Source organism: Bombina bombina, chromosome 1 (genome assembly GCF_027579735.1).
Source record: "Bombina bombina isolate aBomBom1 chromosome 1, aBomBom1.pri, whole genome shotgun sequence".
In the NCBI taxonomy this organism is placed as follows: Eukaryota; Metazoa; Chordata; class Amphibia; order Anura; family Bombinatoridae; genus Bombina; species Bombina bombina.
In genome coordinates this window covers 928,552,547-928,570,585 of record NC_069499.1, presented here as the reverse complement: position 1 = coordinate 928,570,585, position 18,039 = coordinate 928,552,547, and the positions used below count along the sequence as shown (strand labels likewise).

Here is an 18,039-nt window from a genome sequence, read left to right as displayed (position 1 = left end):
AATAATTATGTTGCAACAGAAAAGATGTGACTTTAAGTATATATTCCATTACATATTCCTCAATATTGTAGTGTAACTCTAGAAAGTACTTAATGGCCTTAATACCCAAATTGTGAGGGATACTGGAATATAAAGATATCACATCCACAGCTAACCAACTGTGGTCAGCTGTCCATGTAAAATCATCAAAAAGTTGCAAAACATGAGTAGTGTCCTTGATATGACTATGTAGATCAAGGACAATGGGTTGCAAAATGGCATCCAACCATTCGGACAACGGCTCCAAAAGGGAGCCGATGCCTGAAACGATCGGGCGCCCCTTTACATTCGTCAATCCTTTATGTACTTTGGGTAAGTGGTGAAACACTGGAGTAATAGGATTAGCCACATTAAGATACTTCAGTGTTTCACCATCCATAATGCCATATTGTACACCATCATCCAATAGACTATACAGATCTCTTTGGAATCTAGAGGTGGGGTTACATGTCAGTATAGTATATGTACTTGTATCCTCAAGTTGCCTTTTGGCCTCTGAGATATATGATACCTTGTCCATAATGACAACACTTCCGCCCTTTATCAGAGTTCTTTATGACAATAGACTCATTACTTTTAAGACTATTTAATGCCAATTTTTCATTTACGGTTAGATTGTGTTTTTTCACACTTTTAGACTGATGTAGTGATGTGAGATCCTCCACTACTCGTTTGTGGAACAGTTCAAGGGATTTCCCTCGACTATGTATGGGATAAAAAGTAGATTGCCCCTTGAATCTAGGAAAATTAATATTGTTAGAATTTTCACTGTTATAGGCCTCTGACTGCAGACTTTCCAGAGTAATAATATCGCAAGTGTCCGAAAAATTAAGATTTTCCTTTAGATCACTTGATTTCGCATTAGCAACCTCTTGTGTAGTAGGACTACTGGCGATATTATTCTCTGTCTCCAAAGAGAAATGTTTCTCCAAAGTAAGCTTTCTAATGAACTTATTTAAGTCAATGATAGTGTTAAACAAGTTAAAGCTGTTATTAGGACAAAACCCTAAACCATAGTTTAACACTTTGTACTCTGCTTTTGTAAGTATATGTTTTGATAAATTTACTACATTACCTACTTGGGCTTGCTGCCATTCTTGTTGTCCCTGAGGGTATATCTGTGTTGTACATGTTTGGGGCCCTTCCCTCCCCCTGTTTTTTGTTTTAGTGCTGGCCGAAAAAACCTGAGTGTAATTCTCTGGGGTCACTTCCTGTTGTGATATGTTCCCTGGAACTGATGGTGTCTGTTACTGTAGCACCAATTGGTGGTCTGTGTACTAGAGAGCTACTGGTCTTAGGCCTAGCGCCTTTTTTTACCATGCTATTTGAGTTTTCATTAGCATTTATCATGCTTACTTGTGTAAGTATTTCAGGGGTTGGTAACATTAAAATACCCTCCCCCATCTGATCCTGAATTGTCTTCACCAGATGTAGAAGCAGCAAAAGAAGACTGATCATCATCTGTTGTGTCAGTTGTCACAAAGGTAACCTTTTTCTTTTGTTTATTCTTTCTGTGTTTATTAGAGGGACCACTTTTTACCTCCCTGGTCTCAATATCTGACTCAGGGTTGTTTTTATCAATGCTTTTATTTTTATTTGATCTATTTCTAGATCTCCTAGGTTTGTGCCAAATGTAAACCTTATTCTCATGGTAGTCCCTCTGATCCCGCAGAAATTTGGTATGCTTTATATTAATAAGTTCTTTCCTAGATGTTTCAACTACTTCAACTAACATTCTGTCAAATTCACAATACTCACTCGCTTCTTTAAATTTACCAAGCTCTATTTGTAATGCAGTAATTTCATGTCTAACTATTTGCAGCTGCTCATTTTTCAGTCTAACAAGAATTCCCATTAATCTGAGTGAGCATTCAGACAAAACACTGTTCCATTCACAAATCAATTCTTCATTATTACCAACATCAAAATTAGGGAATTTTCTAACCCTTAGACCCCTGGGAATCATACTTAAGTCCAAGTATTTGTTTATGAGCCAAGTGTCAAGCTTTAAACGTATTTCCTTAAGCCTCAGGATCTCCAGGGAATAAAACAAATCCCCCAGTTTAATATCTTGAGATTCTTTCTTGAAAAAGTCCTCTAATTCTAGGCCTTCATAATCAGACCACAGCGACTCATTAAGGCAGAAGGGTGAGTTTTGAATTTCACCTTATTCCGCAATAGTGGATGCCTGAAAAGACTGGGGCGCATATATGAATTATATTCCTGATTGAAGGGGGTGTGTTATTACCGTTTACAGTCTTGGTACATGTGGTTCCTATCACACATCACTGATGTCCTGGCTTTGAGTGTTACCATCCTTTTGAATGTGACTCTATATCTGGGACTACTTCTCTCATTTATTACTTTTTATCCTTGAAGCCCAGCATATTACTCACACTCTGGATTTGAGGACTGTGTGTTTTTCTAGTTCACTGTAACATCTATCCAAGCAATATGGAAGCATCGGGTAATACACAGTATTATTCCCTTTTACCACCTAATGACTCTGATTATGAAGGCCTAGAATTAGAGGACTTTTTCAAGAAAGAATCTCAAGATATTAAACTGGGGGATTTGTTTTATTCCCTGGAGATCCTGAGGCTTAAGGAAATACGTTTAAAGCTTGACACTTGGCTCATAAACAAATACTTGGACTTAAGTATGATTCCCAGGGGTCTAAGGGTTAGAAAATTCCCTAATTTTGATGTTGGTAATAATGAAGAATTGATTTGTGAATGGAACAGTGTTTTGTCTGAATGCTCACTCAGATTAATGGGAATTCTTGTTAGACTGAAAAATGAGCAGCTGCAAATAGTTAGACATGAAATTACTGCATTACAAATAGAGCTTGGTAAATTTAAAGAAGCGAGTGAGTATTGTGAATTTGACAGAATGTTAGTTGAAGTAGTTGAAACATCTAGGAAAGAACTTATTAATATAAAGCATACCAAATTTCTGCGGGATCAGAGGGACTACCATGAGAATAAGGTTTACATTTGGCACAAACCTAGGAGATCTAGAAATAGATCAAATAAAAATAAAAGCATTGATAAAAACAACCCTGAGTCAGATATTGAGACCAGGGAGGTAAAAAGTGGTCCCTCTAATAAACACAGAAAGAATAAACAAAAGAAAAAGGTTACCTTTGTGACAACTGACACAACAGATGATGATCAGTCTTCTTTTGCTGCTTCTACATCTGGTGAAGACAATTCAGGATCAGATGGGGAGGGTATTTTAATGTTACCAACCCCTGAAATACTTACACAAGTAAGCATGATAAATGCTAATGAAAACTCAAAAAGCATGGTAAAAAAAGGCGCTAGGCCTAAGACCAGTAGCTCTCTAGTACACAGACCACCAATTGGTGCTACAGTAACAGACACCATCAGTTCCAGGGAACATATCACAACAGGAGTGACCCCAGAGAATTACACTCAGGTTTTTCGGCCAGCACTAAAACAAAAAACAGGGGGAGGGAAGGGCCCCAAACATGTACAACACAGATATACCCTCAGGGACAACAAGAATGGCAGCAAGCCCAAGTAGGTAATGTAGTAAATTTATCAAAACATATACTTACAAAAGCAGAGTACAAAGTGTTAAACTATGGTTTAGGGTTTTGTCCTAATAACAGCTTTAACTTGTTTAACACTATCATTGACTTAAATAAGTTCATTAGAAAGCTTACTTTGGAGAAACATTTCTCTTTGGAGACAGAGAATAATATCGCCAGTAGTCCTACTACACAAGAGGTTGCTAATGCGAAATCAAGTGATCTAAAGGAAAATCTTAATTTTTCGGACACTTGCGATATTATTACTCTGGAAAGTCTGCAGTCAGAGGCCTATAACAGTGAAAATTCTAACAATATTAATTTTCCTAGATTCAAGGGACAATCTACTTTTTATCCCATACATAGTCGAGGGAAATCCCTTGAACTGTTCCACAAACGAGTAGTGGAGGATCTCACATCACTACATCAGTCTAAAAGTGTGAAAAAAACACAATCTAACCGTAAATGAAAAATTGGCATTAAATAGTCTTAAAAGTAATGAGTCTATTGTCATAAAGAACTCTGATAAAGGCGGAAGTGTTGTCATTATGGACAAGGTATCATATATCTCAGAGGCCAAAAGGCAACTTGAGGATACAAGTACATATACTATACTGACATGTAACCCCACCTCTAGATTCCAAAGAGATCTGTATAGTCTATTGGATGATGGTGTACAATATGGCATTATGGATGGTGAAACACTGAAGTATCTTAATGTGGCTAATCCTATTACTCCAGTGTTTCACCACTTACCCAAAGTACATAAAGGATTGACGAATGTAAAGGGGCGCCCGATCGTTTCAGGCATCGGCTCCCTTTTGGAGCCGTTGTCCGAATGGTTGGATGCCATTTTGCAACCCATTGTCCTTGATCTACATAGTCATATCAAGGACACTACTCATGTTTTGCAACTTTTTGATGATTTTACATGGACAGCTGACCACAGTTGGTTAGCTGTGGATGTGATATCTTTATATTCCAGTATCCCTCACAATTTGGGTATTAAGGCCATTAAGTACTTTCTAGAGTTACACTACAATATTGAGGAATATGTAATGGAATATATACTTAAAGTCACATCTTTTCTGTTGCAACATAATTATTTCTATTTTGAGGGCACTTACTATCTGCAGAGGCAAGGCACGGCAATGGGGGCTAAGTTTGCCCCCTCATATGCCAACATTTTTATGGGTTGGCTTGAAAGATGCTTTGTCTATTCAGATAGTAACCCATATAGGAAACACATTAGCCTATATAAACGTTTCATTGATGACCTGCTTTTGGTATGGACATCTAGTGAAACGGAAGCTGAAAGGTTTGTGTGTTACCTCAATGAGAGTGACAATGGGGTTAATTTTACCAGTGAATGGAACAGAAAGACGATTAATTACCTGGATATCTCCCTAGAGGGAGAGATTGATACAGGAAAAGTAATCACTCGTCTGTACAGGAAGCCTATCTCTGGTAACACACTCCTGCACAGTAAGAGTGCTCACCCGAAACATGTTTTCAGGGGAATAGCCAAGGGACAGTTATTACGGACTAGACGAATTTGCAACACTGAAATAGACTTCAAGAAAGAGAGTAAACACATGGCAGACAGACTGATTGAGAGGGGATACCAGCCCAGCATGATTAAGAATGTGGCTAAGGAAGTGGGCAGTGTGGATAGACAGGACACTCTCATACCTAGGCCAAATAAAGGGGATGATAATAGAACTCTTTTTATTACACAATATTCATCGGAATACAATGAAGTTTGTAATATTATAAGAAAATACTTCCCAATACTGCGTGGAGACAAGGCTTTAAAAAGAACTGTGGACAAAGGTTTCAAATGTGTTTATTCTAGAGGTGTCACCTTAGGCAATATCTTGTCGCCCTCCCTTTTACCACAAAAGGAATTATCAGCTACATGGCTGGCCATTAATGGAACATATAAATGTAGCAATGGTAGATGCAAAGCCTGTGACTACATAGCAGAGGGAAGAAACTTCTATTCTCATGTCACTAATCAAACATTTGAGACTAGAGGATGTATTAGATGCTCTACTCATTTCGTCGTGTACCTCATTGAATGTAGTGAGCATTGCCGACAGTATGTGGGCATGACTACCAGGGATGTCCGTACGAGAGTACGAGAACACCTGGGTTACATCAAAAATGAGAAAACAGTCTCAGCACTATCAAGACATTTCATTGAGGTACACGATGGAGATGTGAGAGCATTTAATTGGAGGGCAATTGAACAGGTTAAGCAACCATTCAGAGGTGGGAATAAAGAGGAAATTCTGGCCAGACAGGAAGCCTTTTGGATCTTTAAACTTCAAACTCAGGTACCAAAGGGCTTCAATTCAGAATTTGATCTCATCAACCACTGGCATTGATATATGGTTCGTGACAATGCGATTTATTTATTTTATTTTATTTCATTTGATTTAATTAATTTTTCCTATGGGCCTTTTCCCTGTCCCATAAATGCCACACTGGTACCCTTTACATATTGTTTCTCATGCTGGGTTGGTATCCAATCAACCTAACACCACTACCCTTCACACATCCTAGTATTTAGGGAAATATATATCTGGGCTACTTCACATACATCCTAGTATTTAGGGATATGTACTTATGCACTATTCTCAAATATACACTAGTATTTTGTCTACTAACACATATGTCTATAGATTTTGGGTTTAATACCGTACTATTTGCACAACATACTTTAGGCACATTATATGAGTTCAATTTCATAGCCAAAATAATGGAATATTTAGCTTATAGACTATCAGTTGTGAGTTTTGAACTAAAACTGTTTAGGGTCTAAGCATTCTTTAGGTATAGGAATATATGACTTGGAAATGTGTTTATTATAGTATGTATGTTATTTAACAATTCAAATAGCATATTGTATCTTTCCATTATTGTTATAACCATGTATGCCTGTATATATAATTATACTAGCATGAATACAGATCATCTACATACTGATGCTGTATATATTTTATATTTTAGATTTTATACATTTTCTATAAATTTGTGCATACTGGGTTATATTATATTATATTACCTATATCTATGACATAGTTATAAACATATGAATATGTGCTGTATATCTCTTCATATGCACTAGATACATATATATATATATATATATCTAAACATATTTTTGAGCCTGCATAAATGCATTGATTATCTGTGATCATTATTTCCTATAGTCTTTCTCTATGTTAACAAGGTCAAATCTCCTATCAGGCCCAGATAAAAGTTCAGTAAGAGGTTAAATTATGTGAGGGGGTGGATTTACACTCCCATTAACATTGACCAATCACTGTGTTTGGAAACCCCTTTAAATATGTACAATTTTAAGTGGCTGCAGGATTATGATTACGGCACACAGCCGAAACTAGTCAACCAGCCTGCACCTTCTTACCCCTTGCTGTGATGTTTTAACTATGAAATAAAGATTGGACTTTTTATTCATACTTGGAAGACTACTGCTTCATCCTTTCATATTTTATATCTCTACCGTATATCAGAAATCTTGTCTGCAAATTTAATTGTTTTCCAAACCCACTCCGTGGGTATCCTTTGCTCTGTACCAATCCGTCTACAATACCTAGGTTTCAAAATGGCGCTTTAAACACAAAGTTATTGGTTTAAGTATTTTGAACATGCAGTGCTGAAATTAGTGGGCAGGATAACGTGACATCATCAGCGAATAAAAGATATAACTTTTAGAACGTTATGAAACTTCGTTTTGTAGAAAATATAGGTCAGTAGGTTTTAATTAATGTTTATTAACTTTAATATGTTAGTTGTTTAGCTTAAAAATGATAACAGAAAGTAATCCTTTAACATGCTAATAATTTCATTTGTGTTGTCATTTTTTTTTTTAAATATTTCGCAAATGAGGTTTAATTTATGTCTTTAGCTATTTTAGCTAGAAGAACTTTGTGATTTCAATCTTGGAATGCTAATTTGATTTTTAAAATCCATATTTCTTTTTTTCCAAGATATTCAATTATTTGGTTCATAATTGGATTCAATTATTTAACTGTTACTCTGGGCTTCAAGATTGAGTTCTAAGACTAAAACTTTAAGCTTATATTAGTTTTCTGTTCTTACTAAGGAACGGAATCCTGAATTCTTCCCCAAGTAACATGTTTATAATTGGAAGTTTTTTTTTCTTCATTCAATTAAGCCTTTTTTAAAAGTTCAAAGTCAGCTCCCTAAATTTGCATGTAGGTGCAATTCTTATTCCAGCTTGGCTGGTAAGGGGCAGGTTAGACTTTTTTGAAATTTGTTTGGTTCTATTCAGTCCAAACTTCTTAAACTTTGGGTACAGAATAAGTTTCAGAGTAAAACTGTCTGTGAGAAGTCTTTTTTTTTTTCTCTATCGTATTATCTGGGGTATTTTTTCCAGTTTAATTTTAGGAACTGGGTTTTGGGGTTTTATTCAAGACTATTCATTGTTCCAAAGATAGAAAATCTTTTTGAACTGTCATATAAGTGTACCATCTTTTAGAATTGTGTTTTATATGGTCTATTCTGCCTTTTTGGTCAGTGATGGCATTATTTGTTTACAATAGATACAATAGATGCATATCTTCATTTTCTGTTTTCATTCAGATTATTTTTATTTTCTGAGATTCTTTTTTTGACTAGCATTACCTTCTGGTCTAGCGACAGCTCTAAGAATCTTTTCAAGGTTCTCAGTGTTCCTTTTTTGGACGGTATTGTGGTACTGGCTTAGTCTTTTTCATTCTGCGGAATCTCATACGATTCAACTTTGTTGTTTCTCCAAGACATGGTTAGAGGATCTTTTTATCAAACGCTCCTTGATTTCTCACACAAGGGTCACCTTTTTTAGGTTTCCAGATGGATTGTGTCAATGTTTTTGTCTCTAACAGACAAGTGACAAGTTTTATTGGGTTCCGTTTTTCGGAACCTTCAGTCTCTATTATTTCCTTCAAGTTGCTATATATGCATGGAAGTTTTAGGTTTCATGGCTGCAGCCTTGGATTCGATTCCCTTTGCTCATTTCATAGGAAACCTTTCCAGTTTTTTTATGCTGAATAATGGTGCAGGGATTCTAGGACATCACTTTTTATATCTTTGAATCCTAATGTTTAACTATCTTTGATTCGGTGGTTAAGATCACCATCATTTAGTTCTACAGGTCTCTTCGGTTCTTTCAACCTGGACCATGATCTCTACAGATGCAAGTCTTTTAGGTTGGGAGGCTGTCTGGGGATCTCTGTCAGCACAAGGGGTTTGGAAATCTCAGGAGGCGAGATTACCATTTGATATTTTGGAACTCCGTGCATTCTCAGAGTTCTTCAGTTTGGTTTCTTTTTGAAGAAGAGACGTTTTTTTCAGACAGACAATGTCACAACTGTGGCGTATGTCAATCATCAGGGTGGGACTATCAGTCTTTAGGCTGTGACAGAAGTATCTCGGATATTTGCTTTACCCAGATATGTTTTTCAATTTTTCAGATGTGAGGGCTTCCAGAAACAGATCTGATGGCATCTCATCTAAACAAGGAACTTCCCAGGGGCCTATTCAGGTTCTGGGATCCTCAGGCGGAAGTAGTTTATGCATTAACACTTCCTTGGAATTATCAATCTGCCTATATTTTTTCTTCTCTGGTTCTTCTTTTTAGAGTGATTTTCTAAATCATCAGAGACCAATCTTTGGTGTGGCTGGTGGCTCTAGCATGGCCACACAGGTTTTGGTATTTGGTTCTTGTTCGGATGTCCAGTTGCCAATCTTAGTTACTTCCATTAAGGCCAGACCTTATATCTTAACATTCGTTTTTTTCATCAGGAATTCAAACTATTAATTTTATGGTATTAAAATGTAACGCTTGGTACTTAGTCATAGAAGTTTCTCTGACTCAGTGATTAATACTATGTTGCAGGCTCGTAAATCTGTGTCTAGTAGGATTTATTATCGAGTTTGGAAGATTTACATCTAATGATGCTCTTCTTATGAATTCTCTTGGCATTCTTTTAGAATTCCGAGGATTTTATAGTTTCTTCATAAGGTTTTGTCTGCATGTTCCTTGAAAGGACAAATCTCTGCTTTTTCTGTGCTATTTCACAGTAAGAATTGCTAAATCTTTCTGATATTCATTGTTTTGTTCAGGCTTTGGTTCATTTCAAGCCTGTCATTTAAGCCAATTTCTCCTCCTTGGAGTCTTATTTTGGTTCTGAAGGCTTTACAGACTCTTCTATTTGAGTATATGCTTTCTTTGGACATTAATTACTTTCATTGAAAGTATTGTTCTTTTTAGACATCTCTTCAGCTAGAACAGTTTTTTGAATTATCTGTTCTTTCTTGTGAATTTCCTTTTTCTGATTTTTCATGAGGATAAGGTGGTTTTTGCTGTCCTCATTTCAATTTTTACCTAAAGTTGTGAATTCTAACAACATTAGAATTCATTCTTTGGTAAGATTCTTACATTCTTTGGATGTGGTAAGAGTTTTGAAATATTATGTTGAAGCTACTCAGATTTCAGACAGACTTCTAGTCTATTTGTTATCTTTTCTGGTTTTAGGAAAGGTCAGAAGGCTTCTGCCTTTTCTTTGGCATCTTGGTTAAAGCTTTTGATTCATCATGCTTATTTGGAGTCGGGTTAATCCCCGCCTCTGAGGATTACGACTCATTCTACTAGGTCAGTTTCTACTTCCTGGACTTTTAAGAATGAAGCTTCTGTTGATTAGATTTGCAAAGCAATGACTTGGTCTTCTTTGCATACTTTTACTAAATTCTACCATTTTGATGTTTTCTCTTCTTCAGAAGCAGTTTTTGGTAGAATAGTACTTCAGGCAACTGTTTCAGTTTGATTCTTCTGCTTATATTTCAGTTTTTTTCATTATAAAAATTGAAACTTTTGATTTGGGTAGTGATTAATTTTTTCGGCGGAATTTGCTGTCTTTATTTTATCCCTCCTTCTCTAGTGACTCTTGCGTGGAAGTTCCACATCTTGGGTATCTGCTATCCCATACGTCACTAGCTCATGGACTCTTGCTAATTACATGAAAGAAAACATAATTTATGTAAGAACTTACCTGATAAATTCATTTCTTTCATATTAGCAAGAGTCCATGAGGCCCACCCTTTTTGTGGTGGTTATGATTTTTTTGTTTAAAGCACAATTATTCCAATTCCTTATTTTTGATGCTTTCGCTTCTTTCTTATCACCCCACTTCTTGGCTATTCGTTAAACTGAATTGTGGGTGTGGTGAGGGGTGTATTTATAGGCATTTTAAGGTTTGGGAAACTTTGCCCCTCCTGGTAGGAATGTATATCCCATACGTCACTAGCTCATGGACTCTTGCTAATATGAAAGAAATGAATTTATCAGGTAAGTTCTTACATAAATTATGTTTTTTAGCCAATCAGTGCTCACTCCAGGGTAACTTCACGTGCATGAGCTCAATGTTATCTATAAGAAACGCATGAACTAATGCCCTCTAGTGATCAAAATGCATTCATATTAGAGGCAGTCTTCAAGGTCTAAAAAATTAGCATATGAACCTCCTAGGTTTAGCTTTCAACTAAGAATACCAAGAGAACAAAGCTAAATTGGTGATAAAAGTAAATTGGAAAGTTGTTTAAAATTACATTCCCTATTTTAATCATGACTTCCTTGACTGTCCCTTTAAGCTGAGCAAATAGAGTAGGGAACTGCGCTTACACAGTTCTACTTCACGGCTGAGTCGGCTTCAAGTTACCAGCACGGGAGCTTGCTGGCAGTAGGTAACATAGGGCGTATGGTGTAGCTCCTATTGGTACAGCTCCAATATCTTATACTTCCTGTCAAACGGAAGTATAAGAAATTATGAGACAGAGGAAGCCATGAAGCAGGTAACGGAGCCTCATAAATAGGGGGTCTTACAAAAGATTTATTGTGTTTGGGACATAAATAAGCACTTTAATTTGCCTATAATTAAAAGTACTTTCAAAATATGCAAAATTATTTAGGTGAAATCACCATCGCTTTAATACTGGATTATATGTTATTAGCCATAATAATTCTGCTATAATCAATATTGTTAGATGACTTTGAGGTTAAACTGCTACTGATATATTTTGAATTCATGCAAATTAAAACAATATTTAGCATATGCATAGTATACACGAGCACTGCATTGCAAAAGATCTGCTTATAAAATATATTTATTATAAACTTAAAAAAAAATAAAAAATCATAGTTGTGGTTTTGCAACCCACAAAAACTTACTTAATGAGCACCTCTACAAAAAGTAGACTGCAAGAATTACTTCATATATTTTAAAAAATGAGGGTACCACCCACTCTATAGCTGTCATCTGATGTGCACACCCAATAGGAAAACAGAAGTAAAAGATAAAAAAAGAAGGCGCCACCATAGTGCACAATCAGATGATTAAAACACGCCAAATATACAAGTAAGACCGTACTTACAAGCTGTATGACACTTGAGAAGTGTCACAAATGCCTTCTGGACTGTTAGGAGTCGTCCAGCTAACTCACACTGGTGGATATCGGAGTAGCTCTGGAGTGTGGGAGCGGCGATAGCAAACAGCATGCAGTATCCAGCCACAGGCTTTTCACAGAGCCGGATCGTCTAATACTTGTCCACTGTTAATAGTAGATACACTAGTAATAGTAGATACACTAGTAGATACAATGTATCAAATGGATCAAAATGTTGAATTAAAATGTGAAATATATGAATGAATAAAAGATGATTCGTGGCAAAAGTCTTGTAAAAGCAAACAGACTTTATTTGGAGTATAGCAGCACAACGTTTCTCGGTCTCTCCTGACCGTTTCCTCAGGTGCAATATACATAATAATTAAAACCACGAACTTTTATTGCCGAGTTTTCGGCGTCTTCTAAAAGGAACAGCGCATGCGTGGAGGTGTGACCACTACTGGAGCTACCATTGGTTATCATTGTCCAATGCTAGAAGGGATAATATTCAAGCCTCTGTATGATATAGACAGCGTGAGTAGAACACTGCTATTAGTGTCAGATATACAGAATCAAACCGTGCAGGGTTATACTATCCGAGCATGTTAATGGATCGTATATAATATATATATTGATCCAGTAAGTATGTGTCTATATATAAAATATAAGTACGATAAATGAAAATAAATGGTATATATATATATTTCCAATGGGAAGCTCTTAGTGGTGACACCAATCGCGCAACTTAAAACCAAACATTAAGCAGGTTGAGCTAGAGTATCTGTCAGTCTAGATACAAGTAATATATTATTTACTTGATATACAACATAAAACTGTAAACAGCAGCCTCATGTAAGAAGCCTATGTTTATGTTTCTGAAACATAGATAAAATTAAAAGTATACACGCAAATCTAACACAACCAGTTATAAAACTAAATAAATAAATAAGTGAGTGCAGATAAAACCTACTTAAAAAAAAAAATATATAAAATGCATATATACACATGTGCAAGTACACGTCTGTATCGCGTGTTAAATATCTAACTATACAAGCATATATGCACACATACACGTCTCATATCTCATAAGTATGGCTGAAACCACAACCCAAAAGGCATCACACATGAAATACGATATATCTGTCAAATGCCAGTCATGTTATATCTGTATTTGTTAGCATTAGGTATAATAAATTTCCCATAAGGCAATAGTGGTGGAAGTATCCATAAAGATTCCATCAATGTAATCAACATAATATATATTAAAAAGGGGTGAATATAATAATCAGAGGTATAATAAAAATATTGGAAACAATTAGTTAAAAGCTGCCATATCAATATTGGCATTGAGACCACCAGGGGACAGACTTTTGAGTTTCCATATCCAGAAGGTCTCCCTTTGTCTCAAATGTAAAAACCTGTTTCTGCCCCACTTGGGTAGGATCTGTTCTAATGGAAATATAGAAAAACAATCAGATGGTTTAGAGTGGCAAAGACTAGCATGTTTGGGGATACTATGGTTTCTGATTTTGTTTTCTATGTTTCTTTTGTGTTCCCCCCACCTCTTTTTTAGGGGCCTGGAGGTCCTCCCCACATATTGGAGCCCACATACACACTCTAAGAGATAGACGACAAAGGGAGAATCACACGTAAAATGTGAATTGATGTTAAATTTTTCTTTTGTGGTAAATGAACTAAATTCAATTCTATTTGGATTTGTGAAAGCACATAGGCCACAGTGTGCACGATTGCATTTATAAAAACCTGGTTTGCCTAGTAATGTGGAGTCCCTATTTTTAAGGATATACCCATTTGCTCTGTTTTTGGGCTGATGTACTTTCATGACTACCTTGCTGGGTGCCAGCTTATTTTTTAAGGTGGGAGCTCTTCTGAAAGTACATATTGGTTGCTTACTCAAAGTGTTGGTGAGAAATGGATCGTTCTCTAGGATATACCAATATTTTTCTAAAATGCCTTTGATCTTTTTGTGGTTATTATTAAATTGTGTTACAAATCTAACCCCAGTATTATTAGACTCACTGGGATTTTTTGGCTTATCTTCTTTGTTGGTCACATTGTTAGCCCCTGTGTATTTAAAGAAAAAATCTTCTCTACATTTCTTTCTGGCCTCAAGAAAGCTGGTCTCAATTAAACTACTAGGAATTTTTTTTTCCAAAAACCTTTCTTTTAAAAGGTTAGCCTGTATATCAAAAGTTTTCAAATCAGTGCAGTTTCTGCGCAACCTACAGAACTGATTGTATGGTATATTCTTTTTCCAGGGTAAGTGGTGGTTGCTTTTAAAATTAAGATAGCTATTAGCATCCACTGGTTTGAAAAAAGTTTTGGTGGAGATGTTACCTAAATTATCCCATTCAAGTATTAAATCCAGAAAGTCTATACTTGTTTCATCCATTTTGGATGAAAACTGCAGACCCATATCATTATCATTTAATTTATCAACAAAATTTTGGGCTTCTATAGGGCTGCCTTCCCAAATAAACAGGAGGTCATCAATGAAACGGCCATAGAAGACCAGATTTGCCACCGAGTCGGAGGAATAGATGTATCTGTCCTCAAACATGCCCATGAATAAATTGGCAAAGCTCGGGGCGAATCTGGTCCCCATGGCCGTTCCCTTGATCTGCAAAAAGAATTTTTCTTGATAGACAAAATAATTGTTCTTAAGGACAAATAAGATACATTCCAAAAGAAATTTCCTTTGCTTGTCTGGCATATACATGTCTTGTTTTAAATAGTATTCAATGGCATTTGTGCCTAGATCATGGGCTATATTTGAATACAAAGCCGAGACATCACAAGTAAGCCATAAGTTTCCTATTTTCCTTCTTAATTTTAGATATCTTATAAATAAGATCCGGAGTGTCTTGAATATATGAAGTTAAAGTGACTACTGATTTTTTAGGAAAACAAACTGTGTGTGTCCACTTCGTATACATACACTGTCAATTATTGCATCTCTGATGTAAACAGAGAATCACAAGATCACTGCTGATTTGCTGTTTGCCTGGACATGGCTTAGTGACATTACAGATGAACTGCACAAGTGCAGTTAGGTCTTCTGATCTGCTGGGAGAAGACGGCTTTCATCTTTTGACTCAGTGGGACGTGCGACAGGGCTTCTCATTGGCTATGTCGACTAGTGACAAGACTTTGAATAACGTAAGTTGGGTGGGCAGCTGCAGGAAAGCAATCGGTTAACATTAATAATTAAACTATTTGCAGTGTTTAGAGAAAAAAAAAGAAAGGATTAAGTTGCTCAATGTAATTTAGTCAGATTAACATCTGCCATCACTTTATTATTTAAAGGGGCAGTGTACTGTAAAATTGGTTTCCTTTTAATGTATTTACAATGACGTGTAATACCAGCTGCAGAGTTAAAAATGTATAGGAAATTGCTCTTTTCTGTGGATTTTTGTATATGAAATAACAATATCTGCTAATTGAAACCACAATCAAATGAAATAGTCTGAACTTGCAGGGAAAGCAGACCACATTAGCGTAGTCCTTTATACACAATGAGACTACCCCCACTGGGAGCTTGGTTTATTTAAAAACTTTCTTGTGTACGTAGCTTTTTTTTATAGTTAATACTTAATTATTTACATTTTCAGTATAGGTGGGGATACCACAGGCAAAAAACACCTTTTTCACATGACAAAATCAAGGTAAAGAAGCCATCTGTAGTCAATTTAATACACTCAAACAGGTAAAATAGATAATCATGGACACATTTAAAACAGTACACTGTCCCTTTCTTAAAGGGCCTTTATAATTAAAAAATAAATAACATGCCTTATTTCATTAGAGCACTGTTTCTCAATTCCTGAACCATAGCAGGCCATATTTGAATTGTTTCACTCCTAGGGCTATTCAGTAGCTCATTTTGTTGTAAGAACTCAAACAAGGAAATCATTTAAAGGGATAAAGTTAAAATTAAATGTTCATGATTCAGATAGAGCATGTCATTATAAACAACCTACCAGTTTACTTCTGTTATCAAATTTGCTTAATTCTTTTGGCATCATTTGTTTAAGAGCATACATAGGCTTAGAAGCAGCAATGCACTCCTGGGTGGCTGTACATATGTCTTTTGTCATTGGCTAAACTAATGAGTTCATCTAGTTCCCAGTAGTGCATTGCTGCAGATGATCCTACTCTTCAACAAAGAATACCTATAAAATGAAGCAAATTTGATTATATAAGTGAAATGGAAACATTTAAAATTGTATGCTCTATCTGAATCATGAAAAAAATGTTACTTTAAATAAAGCCTTTTAGTGTAGCATGTAATTGTAATACTAGCAAATCTCCAACTCTGCGTTTTAACCTCTGAAAATAAATTTCTCAAATGTATTTCTCGTGGTCTTGTTTTTTATTTTTTATACATTTTTTTTTTTTAATTTCTTTTTATTTTCTTTTAATATTTCAGACTCTCAGAACTCGATAAACTGATTTCTCCTAGCTCCCTCAGAAATGTCAGCGTTTCTTCCCCATCAATGAGCTTGCGCAGCAAATTGAAGGAGCGAGTCAGGCGTTCTATTGTCAGAAAGGTATGTGAAATAAAACTGAGCTTTTTCACATAATTCATACAAATTATGTGGTCATAAGCAAAGATTATTTTCTCCTTTTCAATCGCATTCAAATGTAATACAACATCAGAATGTAAAGAAGTTGTGTTTTTTTTAAAAACTCCTTGCACAAATCCAACGTATATATACATCATACGGTTCATAGCCCATCATAAAGCTTTACGTATACATACATCCGACCTTCAAGAAGCTCTAGCAGTCTCAGTTATCAAGTGACAACCGAGACTTGCCCTTCCTGGGCTGCATGCATCGGTCTTCATATGGTAACAGAGCAGGTTGTCTAATCATTACAGACAGTGACACGGTCTGTGTCAATGTCTGTAATGATCCCCGTTTCTGCTAGTAGGAAGTTTGGGAGGGATAGAGGAAAGTGGATGGACGGCACAGTAGTGGAGGCGGGAGGAATGGGCGGGCCCTACTCTATAGAAAATGAAGTGTAGATGGGAGAGGGAAGGAAGGGACACTACACTACAGAAAAATGGGGAATCGGGGTGGGGTGCGGGACCACTGATCGGAGGGAGGAGGGGTGGGGGGACCACTGCACTATAGAAAAAAAAAAGAAATAAAAGAAATCTATAAACTGGGTACTGGCAGATAGCTGCCAGTACCTAAGATGGCGGACACTATTGGGAGGGGGGAGGGGGAGGGATAGAGAGCTGTATGGGAGGATCCTACACTGCAGAAAATAAATAAACAAACATAATTCATTTTATTTAAAAAAAAAAAAAAAAATCCCTAACACTTAATACTGGCAGATTGTCTGCCAGGACCTAAGATGGTGGTCAGAAATGTGTGTGTGTGGGTGGGGTGCTGTTTGGAGGGATCAGGGAGGTGGGAGGGTAATCCCTTCATTAAAGGGACAGTCTTGTCCAAAATAAACTTTCATGATTCAGATAGAGAATGTAATTTTAAACAATTTTCCAATTTACTTTTATCACCAATTTTGCTTTGTTCTCTTGGTATTTTTAGTTGAAAGGTAAACCTAGGAGGTTCATATGCTAATTTCTAAGTCCTTGAAGGCCGCCTCTTCTCTCACTTTCTAAGGGCATTTTGACAGTTTTTCACCACTAGAGGGTGTTAGTTCATGTGTGTTATATAGATAACTGTGCTCATGCACGTGGAGTTCTATATATCTATCTATATATATATATCTATATATATATATATATCTATATATTGAAGAAACAGAGAGAGAGCACTGGTCCCATCCCCTCTGCAAACTGTCCCATTTTACAGATATATACATACACACACACACACACACACACACACACACAAGATTCCAGCACTCACTTTTAGTTATAATCCGGGGTGCATCCCAAGTATATCCAGTGAAGAAACAGAGAGAGAGCACTCGCCGTGTTG

At 36.3% G+C, this 18,039-nt stretch overlaps 1 protein-coding gene across 2 annotated transcripts in view; it reads left to right on the top strand.

Moving 5' to 3' along the window:
• The first annotated feature begins 14,998 nt into the window (after positions 1–14,998).
• Positions 14,999–18,039, top strand: part of CENPT (centromere protein T) — a 264,213-nt gene continuing 261,172 nt past the window's right edge. For both annotated transcript variants that reach the window (XM_053698357.1, XM_053698271.1), the window contains exons 1-2: positions 14,999–15,244; positions 16,515–16,635. In XM_053698357.1, coding sequence (XP_053554332.1) covers positions 16,582–16,635 — 54 coding nt within the window. In that variant the 5' untranslated portion in view covers positions 14,999–15,244; positions 16,515–16,581. The remainder of the gene's footprint in view (positions 15,245–16,514; positions 16,636–18,039) is intronic.